Source organism: Perna viridis, chromosome 9 (genome assembly GCF_037379345.1).
Source record: "Perna viridis isolate PV_CMFRI_1.1 ecotype Kerala chromosome 9, ASM3737934v1, whole genome shotgun sequence".
NCBI lineage: Eukaryota > Metazoa > Mollusca > Bivalvia > Mytilida > Mytilidae > Perna > Perna viridis.
In genome coordinates this window covers 1,223,462-1,238,417 of record NC_142453.1, presented here as the reverse complement: position 1 = coordinate 1,238,417, position 14,956 = coordinate 1,223,462, and the positions used below count along the sequence as shown (strand labels likewise).

The window sequence follows — 14,956 nt, the reverse complement described above, 5'->3', positions numbered from 1 at the left end:
AGGAGTCTGTTATGCAGATATTAATGGCTTACAAAAAGATCAGAGTAGTTAGTACTGGCTCTAGCCTAGCCAATCAATTGTGAAATATTAACACCATATACAAGATATGAAGGGATATTACTGCACAGATAAGGAAAATTTATGATGTTAAAATTTAAGTCATCTTTCTTATCATAAATGTTAGTGCTAAGATGACCACAGTTGAAAAAATTGGAGATATAGGTCCAAAAAAGATGGAGAGAACAGGCTGTTTCTGTTGTCTCCTTTATCTCCAGCTCGGGTTGATATATTGACGGTAACCGTTTACCAAAAGAAGGGTTGTTAATGGACAATACATCATCAATGTATCTGTATGTAAAATTAAAGGAATTACAGCATCTTTTAAATTTTTATTCTCAACAAGGTTCTGAAGAAATTCAGTATCCTATGAATACAAAAATAAATTGGCTGGGATAGGAGGAAGGACAGTACCAATATAACTATATACCTTCTACCTTGCAAGTGGCAGATCCTGTGAATAGTTCAGGTGGTGGGAACCCCTCCTGTTGTAAAAAATATTTGATTTTTTTTATTTAAACTTCCGCATAAACAAGAAAATTCATAGCCTGAGACCTCTTTTTTTTATATTTCTGGACCATAACTCCTATCCCCTTCCTGTTTATAAATTTCTGTAACCACCACTTAACTTTTTTTTCATCAGACCACTCCCCCACCCTGCCTAAGTTATATGTCTTATGTAGTAAAAATGAATTAAGATCAATTATTGCTCACCACTCTCTTGGTACTGTGTCCACTCTGACTACGATATTTCTGTGTTTTAGACGGTAGTGACAAGTACATGATTAATTAGTATCAGCTATGGTGTACTAAAACACAAATCACTTATATATTCCTTTACTTTCAAATTAAGGATCCAAGTTTGAAAAAAAAAATCCACAAAAAAATCTGGTCAAGGCCACTATATCCTGCCTTCCCAAAAAGTACTGTACAAACAGCTCAGAGAATAAATTTCATTCAAGTACCATCTTTCACAATATGTCCCATCATTCTAGCATCTGACAGTTTGTGGAAATTTCAACATTTAGTTGCCGGGAGTTATATCAAATTTAACTACTTCTATAATCCACAGTTCTATAATCCTTTTGGCTTGAGGTCTATAGATCTGGCTATTTCAGTCTTTTTAATTAATCCTTTTAAGTGAAATATTTGTAAATAGAACTTCTTCATTGATGGTCAAACTTCATAAGAATGTTCTTGTCCATCATATATACAAATTTTAAAATGAAATCGAAGATATTAAAAGTTAATCTATGGTCGTCATATATAGGCTTTCAAATACCTGTTCACACACTTCAAAACATACTCTTCTTCATAAATCACCCAAAAGTTTATTGTATGTAATGTTTAAATCATGCTTAGGAATATTTTATGCAGTTCATAAAAATTTACTTGAATGTTGAAATCTTAAACCTTCCTTTCATGACTGTAAAATACCATGACACCTTAAATTCTAATTAATTTAAATGACAAAACATTAAAATAAATGAGACCATGCAGCCTTAACATTATGATTATACATATGCCACGATTAAAATTGAGGAAATTTGATTTTTCTACAACTGCCATGGTGTTGGACCTACAGTTGGTTTAATTCAAGGGCAGATAACACACTAATTTCCCAGATAAGGCTATATAAATGCTAATTTCTTAATAAAATCATAATGAGAATAAACTAACTGAGATAAAACATGTAGATTAGGTCATGATTTTATTTACAGAATACATTTTATCTGCCTCATATATCTAGTAATTGAACCAGAAAAGTCTGCATGTAAGCTTACGGCCACTTAGATCTTGGCTTCTTACAGTCTGCATGTAAGGCCACACAGATCTTGGCTTGTTGCAGTCTGCATGTAAGGCCACACAGATCTGGGCTTGTTGCAGTCTGCATGTAAGGCCACACAGATCTGGGCTTGTTGCAGCCTGCACGTAAGGCCACACAGATCTTGGCTTGTTGTTAAAAAAAGTATTAACTTTAACAAATTCATGTAAGTCCACAAAAAGTACACTGAAGGCTTCTTGGTGAACAGTCTAAATAAGTGATTAGGATTACAATAGAATGTATTACCAAATATGTCTTTTACCTGCTGAGGAAATTTGAAGTTGACATATACCCAAAAACCCCTTTACATGAAAGTGGTAGATCTGGTTATACCCAATGACAAACTATCCTACAAAATTTTAACAAACCCAGTAAGAACAGTGCCTGATGCATTGTATCATTAATTCCTGTTGTTGCACTGCACTGGGTGATACCAATATATCAAACATGTCCCGTAGAAAGCTAATTTATATATCTTAACAGCACATCTTAGAAAAAAAAAACCTAAAATGTTAGAAAGTGATAGAAGCAGAATGTTCACACTACAAATTTTAGCATTTAGTGTTTCATAGCATATTGAACTGGTATATGAACACTGTCCCCAAAATTGGAAACAAAAATAAATGAAACATTTACCACAACAAGTCAACCATCTAAGTTAAACATGACCACAACCATTCTTCATAGTCCATTCTTTCAAAAAAAATATAAATTATCAGATTCAATAGAAGATCATTTCATAACGAATCAAAACAGAAAAAAAAGAAATCCAATCATCGTTAAAAATCATTCATTGAGAAATAATAATACCATGAGAATAGGAATTGTGTATACTGTGAAAATACTATTGTTCATTGGGTACCAATATTCGTGGAAAATTTCAGGAAATTTGGTTCCCAACGTAAAGAAGATTCCAATTAATGTTTAACTGAAAACCTCAAAACTGTGAATCAAGAATCCATGAACTTGTGTTTCTTCCCTAATCAATGAGAATTGGTATGTATAAAGTTTGTTTGTTTGTTTGTTTGTTGGGGTTTAACGTCCGAGCAGCAATATTTCAGCTATATTCAGACAATGAACATGAAATGGATGATAAAATGAACATGAAATGAAAAAAAAAGGATGGGTCACAAGGATAATAGGGTCGACAAATTTTGATTGCCACTGGAAAAAGGGGGATGGGTAAGGTCGGGCAATTTAGCCTCCTGTATGTATAAAGTACTTTTGCAGTATGTCAAAGGGAAACCCCCACCAGCTTGAAAATGTCAGCCCATGGCCAATTCACCCCGAAGTGAAAACTCTAAAATTTTAAATATAAGATTGTTTTATAAAAATTTCTCTGTGACTTATTCTGACCCTGCCTATATTCTCATGTAAAAATGTACTCCAAGACTGTATAGTAAGGTGTTGATGTAAAGTTAAATTTTAATGCTATTAATAGATTAAAGCTATAAAATCTCTCCTCAATCTTATTAACCCAGTTACAATCTTATAGAAACCCAAGTCCATGAAGTTGTGGGAATATTATCAGAGAATGAACAGAGGTGGATCATGTGGTTTACAATAGGGGACCTGCAGATCAAATTTTTACTCAAGAATTCTGTGAAAAAAAATATGTCATATCTACTTGTGTATAATGTATGAGGAGAATAGATATGAGAATATGTAAAAGAAACAACAACACCATCGGGATGAAAACTGTCAGCTAGTACAATGCTAAAATGGCTTTGCTTGATTGTGTATTGAAATATACTGCTTTCTAAGTATTTTCCATTGCTTAAAATAAACATTGTAACATCTTTTCTTTAATTTCCAATTTCTAATGTGGGTCTGGGCAACCTGCCTCTACTTTGAATAAGTGTACATCCTTCTATAACAGACAGACATGGGATGAGATAACTTATTATAACAATGAAAAGATAAACCTGAGGTTCCAACTAACACCTGAATACAGACAGTTTTTTCCAAAAACAATCATATTATGGAACCACAAACATTATGACAACAGTCACATGACTTACCATTCTCATTAGTAAATTTTCAGTTTCTACCTCACTGATGAACTGATCCTCATCCTCAACCCCACTATCATCTGCCTCTTCTCCTGACTCCTCCTCTAGTCGAGTTAACATCCAATCCATAATTCAAAGGTCAAATTCTGGTCACTTAATTGACTTCTACACTAAGATTACTTAAAGATATTTTTTTGTCTCTAGAAATCAACTTCTCTCTAGGATTCCACAAACAAATAACCTGTTCATTCATCTACTGTTGAAATAAATAGTAACAACTTTTCAGTTTCCATGCTCAGGTTAAAATCCTACATTGAAATTGTCATTACATTCAGTTACTGGTTCTAAATACATTCCATCATAAAACTCACTAGACATGTTTTGAAAGTCTATAACACCACAAGCTTAATTCCAGATCAAGATATGAAAGTTCCACATCATATTACTATTCAATAAAACTACTTGAGAAACTGCAATGAAGTTATGAACTATAATTCACCATTTATCAAACCAATCACTTGGATGTTATTACAAATTTTAAGCCTTATTGAGAAAAAGTAGCAAATTTCCTCTAGTCATAAAATGTACACTTCAGATCTGACTATATTAAATGATTTGTTTTGCTAAGGACTCCATAATTTGTTGACATAAACATAACTGATTTATCAATAAATTCCTACATTCAATAGAAAGCACCTTGTAAAACTCAATTTCTATATAAACAAAGCAATCTGAAATTATGACGGATGTATGACTTTATTATCTTCCCACGTACAGCAAATCTACCCAAATCTGCAGTCTTTCAAATATAACCACAGCGGATTAAGCCCGGATTATATACAGAAGTGTTCAATCTGGCTTCACTAATGCAATTCTTAATCTGTCATTTTAAGAACCTAATCCATTAAGAAGTCCAGGCCCTGTGTGCACTGAACATAACATACACAGATCAATTGATCAGTACTTTATAATGGCAATTAAAAGTAAATTTTGTAGGAAATCGTTTAATTATCATCAAGACTATGACACATACATATTCAAAAGAACTCTATTGATGCATTTTTTCTGACTATAGTTCAATATTTACTCAATTTTAAAGAAGGATCTGAAAAAGTAATTAAAAAATACTTCATTGAAAAGCTTACAATATCATTCAATGAAGATGTCTAAAGTACAGAAATAGCTGTAACAAATATAGCACTCCTTACTGAATCAAGACCAAGGAACTCTTCAAAGAAATGAATTGTTTTCTCTCACTACTCACCTTATAAATCTAAATCTAATATTTACTCAACAAAATAACTCCATAATTTTAATTAAAGCTTATGTCATTTGAAAAATACAATAGTGCATATTCATATGTGTGTAGTCAAGACTCAAATCCTTGAACAATCCTTGATTTTATTCTAGTCATACAAGTCGGCCTTTAATGTATATTTTTTTATTATGTTTTAGAGTACACTACAAGTTAATCCCTTTAGGGATTCAATGTCTGGAACTGATAAGTTGCTGTCTATGAACACTTGTAGGGTATTATTGTAGGATGTTTGATTTCATTTTTTTTCATTTCCCAGACTGAAATTTGCAGCGTTGATAAGAGATTCAGTAGGTGGCCAAATCAGCAAACAGCTCTGGACTCTGAATCCCAAAAGGGATTACAGGTAACTACAAGCATGCTTTTATTAGATTAAATATAAGTAAAAGATTTTGGACTATGATAGCATAAGGTATGTCAATGGAAGCATATAAGATAGAGGGATTACAGTTATATTAAGGGACGCCATCTTAGACAGCGATATCAAGTATGCAAAACTTTATAAAAAAAAATAGAAAAGAAAAAAGGCAAACCAACTGACATGAACTGAAAGAAAACAAATACTGAGAAAGTACTTAATTCATAAATACCAATTTTCATGGATTAGAGAAGGAACACAAGTTCATGGATTTTCAATTATGTGGTTTTTAGGTTTTCAGTAAACACATCAAATGGGATTCCCTTTTTTGTTGGGAACCAAATTCTGTGGTTTGGCCTAATCACGAAAACCATGAAAATTGGTACCTAACAAACAAAAGTACTTTCACAGTATGTTAATACAAAACATCCTCGTACAAACTCTTTTAAAACTTTACCAAACAAATAAAAAAAAGAAAATAAGAATTACTTGACTCAATAATGTTAATTGAAAAATTCCAATGCCATCAAATCTACTAATGACAGACTAGTCATTTGTCGACCGGAGATTGTGGGTCCAATATCTTTATGGGCAATTTAATTCCAATACAACTATAATTACAAATCAATAGGCTCTCACTTTACTCAGGCCAAACAAAGTAATAGACTTATTTCCTGTTACTATATAGAAAACAATAGGGTAGGTAGGTAACGAAATGATTTTATTTCTCAAAATCATTTGACCATGAGTTAATGGGGAAACAACCTAGACCATGACCATAAAATGTGTAAGGTAGGCACAACAAATTGGGTAGGTAAGATACAATTGTAGCTGGAAACAGATATACGATTTTGTTTGGCCTAAAATAGAAGCATTAACCAATAGAGTTTGCTTATCTGTTGGTAATGTGAGTTTTTATATTAGTTAATAAGCAAGGTTAACTCAATACCAGTTAAGGTGACAAATGACCAATTAAATGTTCAATGTAATATGTTACCATTGAGGAAGGGGAGATAACTCAAATTATTTTTCTAACATTGATGGAAAATGATCAAAAGAAAATATATTCACTACTTTCAGTGAATATTTTTTTATCTGTGTTATTATCATCTAGTCAATCTCAATCGACCTTTTTGTTGTTAAAAAGTCAGAATCAATCAGGAACCCTTGTGATCTGACTGTTTCTAAAACATGTACAAATAAACTAATATTTTTCAGCAATGTACATGTGTGTGTATATACCTTACAGTAATACAACCCTAGAATATGACAATGTTCAGTATAGACAGGTTTTGAATAAACAGGTTCTGATCTTTTTCGGTCCACCATCATAATATAACCCAAAATATGAATCAGGATATAGCTGCCATATTTAAATTTGTATTAAAGTATGGAAATATCAATAAAATATTTAAATTCAGTATGCTGTACATGGGTTGCATTAAGTAACTTTTCATATGCAGCATTAGAACAGAATACATAGAAGAATAACATCTAAAACTAAATTGTCTACAAGAAGTGTTCAGAAACAAATATTTATTTACAAGCATTCAGTGAGTATTGCATACCTAAAGGAGTTTATGTTGAAGAGAACAGAATGTAAATTTCATGCATAATTAGATAACACTAAAAGTGCAGAAAACTGAGCCTCCATCAACTTTCTTAGTCCAAGGGCCATAACTCAGCACAAATTCAACAAACCAGAACAAAATTTGACCTAGGTCTGCAACTTGTCAATGTTAACAATGTACAAATTATCAAATACATATCTGAAAGCATGACAATCAAAAAGTGCTTTAAACAGTTTTCACAATAATTTTTAAAGTCCAAGGGCCATATCTCTGCTAACAAAATACTAGGAACCATAACACATTTCCAACCTGATCTGTAACTTGTCATGGTTAAGCAACGTACCAAATATTTAATGTATACTCGCAAGCATGACAAAACAAAGTGCAAAAAATAATTATGTTTAAGGAAGAATCTCCCACGTCCATGGGTCATAACTCAGTAAATAATCAATGGACTGGAACAAAATTCAAACTTGACCTGTAACTTGGCAAGGTATGAAATATCAGTTGCTTATCTGCAAGCATGACAAAAAGATGTACTGAAAACTAATTGCCAGACTGAAATACGGACAGACAGACTTAAGAGTGAAAACCTTAAGTTCCCTCTGCGAAAGTAGAAAACTAATAATATGCCAATACATATACTGCAGGCAAAACAAGAGACGGGTGTATTAGAGGTTTTGAAAATTGAACAGATAGCAATGATACTGCAAATTTCAGTAGACGATCCCTGATTTTATTCTAGTCATACAAGTCGGCCCTTTTGTGTATATTTTTTTATTATGTTTTAGAGTACACTACAAGTTAATCCCTTTAGGGATTCAATGTCTGGAACTGATATCTGATTTTGCTTCCAACTGAAAGTTGCTATGAACACTTGTAGGGTATTATTGTTGCTGGATGTTTGACTTCATTCCAGGATGAAATTTGCAGCGTTGATAATAGATTCAATGGGCGGCCAAATTTGAAAACAGCTCTGGATTCTAAATCCCAAAAGGAATTACTGGTAACTACAAGCATGTTTTTATTAAATTAAATTATAAGTAAAAGATTTTGGACTACGATAGCATAAGGTATGTCAATGGAGGCATATAAGATAGAGGGATTACAGTTATATTAAGGGACACCATCTTAGAGAGCGAATACTTTGAGAGATCACCAGGTGGTTGTTTCTTTGAAGTAGCTAATGGTAAAGAAGCATTCTGTGAGTGTTGTAAAACAACAAATAGTCCCTAATGGTTGTTTACATCACCAACTCAAATACAATACTAAGTATAAATGACAAACTGAGGAAATGACCTTAATTTCAAAAATTTGGAAAAAATCAGTAAATGTAAACTTGATCATCAAGCAAGACTCGCATATAAAAAATCAGCTCAATATCTCTAAACGTTTAGAAATAAAGTGCGGAAAACTTAAATTTCAGCAAATACAAGTGCCATAATTCAGACAAAAATCAGCAAAGCAGCTGTATTCTAATCTTGATCTGTAACTCATAATGATAGACTCGCATACCAAAAATTAGCTCAATATCTGCAAGCATTAACAAAAAAAGTGCAAAAAACTTAAATTTTGGTAATTTTTTTAAAGTTCAAGGGCCATAACTCAAACAAAATTCAGCGGAGCACAACGAAATGTAAACCTGATCTGTAACTCATCAAGGTAGAATCATGTTCCAAAATTCAGCTCAATATCTCCATGCATTTAGAATAAAAGTGTGGAAAACTTTAATTTGAGTTTCTGTTTTCAGGGATTGAATTTTTTCCACTAGCTAAATCTAGCATGTACTGAAAATTTGCAATTGCAAAATTTAAGTTTCTTGGCTTATTTCTGGTCATTGTCTGTATGATGATATACAGAACTCCACTAGAAAATTTTAGCAAGTGGAAATAATTTCTACCAGCAAAACTGAATTTCAACTTGCATTTAGAAAGTATTTCCCCTTAAACTTGATCACTGGTTTTCTCAGATTTTGGCCTTTATAAGGTTCTGTGCTGGATTCACTGTATCATGCAATAAAACAACAAATTCCTTTTAATATTGATCTGATCTGAAAAGATTCCATTACATTTCTCACAGCAAATCACATAAAAAGGTGTCGGGACATTGGAATTCCATAAAGGCATCTTAAGAATTTAATGTCTATAGATTTTAATATAACATCTGAAGAATTTGCATCATATTATCCAATAAAATCATATGAGAATTCTCCCAGAAATCTTACAAAAATCTTAAGAATTCAACCGATCTTCGATTAATTTCCCAAAGGGGTATAAATTCTGGAAGGTGTAACACTGCAGGTAAACATAACTGTCTTTTAACATGCAAAGGATGAATGGATTTTTTTGTCTCTTCATCAAATCGGATATCAAATTCCGTTATGAATTATTGATAATGACATTACTGTTGATGTTAATTATGAATCAATTGACAAGAGATTCTATGATCAACTAAATAGCTAATCAATCACAGTGGTTAAGTACCAATCCATATGAAAATCAGGTAGTACCAAAAGAAGAGGTGACACAAGGTACAGAGACTTGTTAAACAATTCTTTTTCCTGTCTACATGTTAAGTAGTACTCCTGGTAAGAATCATGCAAAATGTGATTCATGGTTGGAAAGCCTATTTTTTTTTGAGATTTTGTTTAAAATGTCATAGTAAACAGAAAAGAACATGTGGATTTTCATATAGCCCTTGCCCATATGAGATAAAAATTATAAAGAATGTACTGTTGAATTCAATATTAAGGGAGATAACTCTGTCAATGACACTTAAATACAATATAAACTATTGGATTTTCCATGTGGATTATCTCCTAAGAGCAGAGAGATTGGAATGAACTATTATACATAAATCATATAAAGCAACTTAATAACAAAAATAAAAATATGTAGTCTTTTTTATGGTGTATCAAATTTTAAAGAATTTGCATAATTCTTACAAAGACTGTTACTAAAGTACCATTCCATATGAAATATAATAGAGGTGCTTCATGGTGTAGAAAAACCAACCAAACAAATGATGCTTTTCTGGTCTACATTATGCTGATTGTTCTGTATTCATATCTGTATTTTTGAGAAAATCATACATCTACTACTAAAATTAACCAAACCAAGAACGATAACTCTTGCAAAGTGCCAATATTTCATAGTTTTTATCTTGAAAGTGCAACAACCAAATGAACAACTAAGACTGAGTAATGTGGTCTGCAACTGTATCTGAATTAGAAATAAAAGTGAGTTCCATGTGTTTTGACAATCATGAATCATCTTCTGTCTTGTTAACTTCTGCAAAGTGCCAATTTCAAATATAATCTACCCAATATATATGTTTGTTTAAAAAATGTAATGAACAAATGAATATATAAGACTAAAATCAAGTAAAAAAGAAAAAAAAAACATTCCATACCATTTTCGTATTTAAAATGAGTTGTTATAATTTCATAGAGCATGGCAAGTTAATGAACATTTCAGGGGTAGATAATTGTCATAAACCTCAACTATCTAACATTCTAATTAATTCCCAAAACATCTCGAGTGATGCAGAGATTAAATAATGATAATTTCAAAAAGAGATAACTTATTTGAGTGTATGTACAGTGTCAGATTGGTAGGTTTTTTAAGATGCATGCTTCATAATTTCCCATCCAATTCTTTTATCTAAAAGATAACAGGTGAATACATAGAAATAAAATTCAATCTTAAGTAGTCTTCGAAGATTTAAATAAAAAAATTATGCTGAAAACTTATTTCTTATATAGAAGTTTTCATTAAAGCATAGTATATAAACTTGCTGTGATGGTCTAATTTAATGGGCCTGAAATTTCAATATGTATTTAGAATTAAAAGCCATAAATAAAGTACTGTGAAGACCAATTTAAAATTTCAAAGTAACAGTTAATTATATATTTTTCAATATTTGATGTCTATATGAGGAAAGGAGGAACTTTAAAGACTTGAAATTTGGCAATTTTATAAGTTTAAAACCCACTTATAATTCAAGCATTCAATTCAAAATTCAATTAGAGAAAATACATTGTACTATATTTTAAAGACTGAAAAGGTTCCCAACTAAATATATTTTACTTAAACCCAGAAAAATTCCAATTAAACCACCTTGTAAGGAATAATGGAGGTTTATAACCATATATTTGCCACATGCACAAAAATTTGAAAATATAATCACCAATATTACCTTAAAATGTTTTGAATTTTATTATCCATGGCCATATACTAAAATATCATCATGGAATATAGTACATTATATTAAACTTATGAACTCAAACCCCTGTGTTTATACAATTAGTCAGTTTTACTACATGTTAAAATTAAGATGGTGTCCTTGAAGACTTGTATTTTTTTTTTTCAACATATAGAAGATGGAGCAAGTGAAGAAACAATTTATTGGCAATTAGTAGAAACCAACAGACAAATGCCTTCAAAATTCAAGACTGATTACAAAATTGTATTTAATATGTTAGTACAAAGTACAGCATTTAATCAGAACACTTAATCAATCTTCACAAGTATTCACATTTATATGACATTAATGACAAAGCTTCCATAGATGTTTGTTCAAAGATCAGCAAACCTAAGAGGTTTCTACACAAACTTATTTATGTATCATTCCACTTAAAAGTCATGCAAATCAGGATATGTACTTGGCTACAAGTTGTTTTGTTAAGACAGATTTTACTGTCATTACAAATTCTGAACTGTTCAAACACTGTATTATAAAAGGGTACATGTTAACAATCTGCTTGCCAAAACTTAACTTTACAACTTAGTTAAGTCAAAGTTAGGCTAATGAAGAAGAAAAACATTGCCAAAATTACAAATCTGTTTAACTTAAAGTTCCGCAGCTGATTTTACAAAAATTCATAGTGATGTAAAATCCATGTGTTCATGTCTTAATACTTGTTTCCATTATGACAGGTATATAGATGATCAATTTTAACTTTATTATTCCCTAGTCACAAAATTAAAGAAAATGATAACTCCTCCATTACAAAATGTTTAAAAGGATCAATACTTACATATGAAAACACATGAAGAACAGTATCTAACAACAATACTATCTTGTGTCAAAATGGAGTGTCATTTTTACATATACCAAGGGTGTTTAAGAACTCATACCAAATATATGCATTAGAGATTAGTATTGTTAAACTCAAAATACATTTATAGACTTAAAATATTTGATACAAGGTAATACAAATACTTTTAAAACTGACAAAAAAATGATATGTAAAACTAATCAATAAATCTTTTAAAATATCTGGATTTATTTACATAATGGATTTTTCATGTTGAAATCTCACAATTAAAGGTCCAAATAGAAGACATTTTACCTGTAAATTTTGCTTATTGAACTTTCTCTATATACAATATTCAACCTTTTGGAAGATTATTTAATGCTGTATAAAGGACATATACATAACTTGTCAAATAGTCTCGCCAGGGCTATAGAAACCATAACAAGCCTCCGTAATATCTTCATTCAAATGGATGGTGTAACTTGTAAGGGAAAGTGTGATTTAGACTCAGTTCATTATTACATTAATCAAAATAGATGAATGGAAACAGTAATGGTCTATAATTAGTGTTGAAAAACTCCATCAATGATAGCTTTTATAACCATAGATTCAACTATTGTCCAAGCTAAATATCAGAAATGATATCATTAATTTGATTAAGCTTCACTGTATATGTTAGAAACCAGAAATAAACATCACAACCAAGAAAATGTAAATAAATTTGTGAAGATTAAAGGGTTCTGGAATGACTAACTATTGTAATATCATGTAGTGGTAACCAAAACTTCAATGAAAATTAAACTGCTTCTCCCCGAAATCAATTTTCAATTTAAGACAACAAGACTTAGTTTCATGGCATAAAAAATATTGTCATCAATCATAAAATAATTTGTTACGTTGTAACATTACATTTTGTCTGTAAAGTTAAGATTGAGTATTCTATGAACACCTAGTCAATGAATTGCATGTCAGACACCTAAAAAATTGACAAGAAGTAGATTCACGTATGACGTGATATCATGCTTTGGTATGCTTAACAATACATAAACAAATAACAAGATCACTGAGTAAAAAATAGCAAACAATTTTCTTACCCTGGATTTAGACTTAAGAGTTATGGCAGTGGTAGGTCTGCTATCAAATGTAGATCGTCCACTCTTTGGGCGATACTTCAGACTGGAGGCAGTTTCTGGGCGAACTTCTTCAGTTACTCTGATCTTTCCACTAGTAGTTCTTGGGCGATTAGCAGCCTCAAGGGCGGCAAGCTCTTCCTCTGTTTCTTCAGTAATAACAGGGATGTCATCCTCATCATCAACTTCTATCGGCTGTATTTCAACTTTCTGTTGTTGTCGCTTCGCCTTTCTACTGCAAGTTGGCTCTGCAGTGTCCATATCATTAATAGTTGAAAGTAGTGACATAACGTGAACCAGGCTCAAAGAAACAAGATTATATTACTTGATTCCTAAGATTAATATCAGTTATCATGAAGCTTCATGAGCATTCTACAATTAATCAACTACTCCATATAATTTTTTTTTATATATTTTAACAAAATTAAAGTTATCTTCACAGAAAACTTTTAATCTATATCAAATTTTTCCTGATGTTTTCACACCTTCATTCACAAATCTTTCTGAAATAACACACACATAAACCAGCTTCAAATTAATATCACAACTCAAACATGATTCTCAAACATTAAATATGTAATATCTCCTTAGTATTTTGAACAGAAATTTAAAAATGCACTTGAAATTTAAATCCAAAAGTTTTCCATCAAATTAAGATCTAAAATCTTTAAATAGTAACTTTGAACGTAAGATCAGTAACAGTTTACAGTTTGGACATCTAAAACTGTTTAAAAGGTTATCATTATCCTCTGTATCTGTCCAGATTTAAATCCAACCAATAAAATCAGTAAAAATCCAGTTGTATTGAAATGTGATCCAATTCATCATGTAATGTGTTTCATTAATAATAAATTTACACCTAACGTATTCTTGTTAAGGTTTCTTTTACTTTTAAATTATTATTTCTTCCAAGTCCAATATTGCTCAATGGTATGGTGTATTCCAAATTTGATTTTAGACGCGATATTTGTAGCCTGACAACCAAACTGTTTAACTGGTATACATTGATATATAATTACAGTAATATCTAGAAAATTGATCTTTGACAGTCTTTAACTAAATAACCGATAAAATGGCATCATCTTTCCATTATGCCTTGAAGAGGCCATTTTTGGATTAAATGTAGCGGAGAAACACTTTATGCACACATTCATTAAAGTCTAGCGGACTTCAATTTAGGTATAGTATGTAAAAGCTTGGGGTTGAAATAAAACTTTATGTCAATATATGTCCAATTATTGAATTTCTCAGAGTTGAAAAATATTTCTAAACCTAGCTAATTGACTATATAAATTTGAAATGAAAAGATAAGTGCTTAAACCAATATTATCTTTGATCTGGAGGAATTTGTAAATAAACACTACATGTAATTTCAGATTTATTTATTTTGAATATGAGAGCAAGTCTACAGGCTTTAAACAACTAATTGACTATTGATCTTGAAAAAAAGATTGGGGCGTAAAAACTGCATAGAATAAACAAGCTCAAATCAAAAATAAAAAAACGAAAGTCTTTCTTTACATGTACATTGATCACAATTGCACAAAAGAACTGGTATTTAAATAAAGAACAAGCTTACATACCACTTACATTAATATTTCAAAAACAAAACAATTTTAAACCTGGGGTTCCAAGGAGTCAGAATCCAGC

General features: G+C 31.1%; 1 protein-coding gene across 4 annotated transcripts in view; it reads right to left on the bottom strand.

Annotated features, from left to right (window-relative positions):
* The window catches only part of LOC148606042 (uncharacterized), a 43,341-nt gene extending 28,898 nt beyond the window's left edge, over positions 1-14,443 (bottom strand). Inside the window, exon 1 of one of the 4 annotated variants that reach the window (XM_088544222.1) lies at positions 13,271-14,443. In XM_088544222.1, the coding sequence (XP_088400348.1) occupies positions 13,271-13,594 (324 nt within the window). In that variant the 5' untranslated portion in view covers positions 13,595-14,443. Of the gene's footprint in view, positions 1-771; positions 1,324-3,903; positions 4,816-13,270 lie in introns of those variants that run through there. The other 3 variants (XM_088544223.1, XM_088544224.1, XM_088544226.1) reach the window with 3 other exon arrangements.
* Between the last annotated feature and the right edge of the window lie 513 nt (positions 14,444-14,956).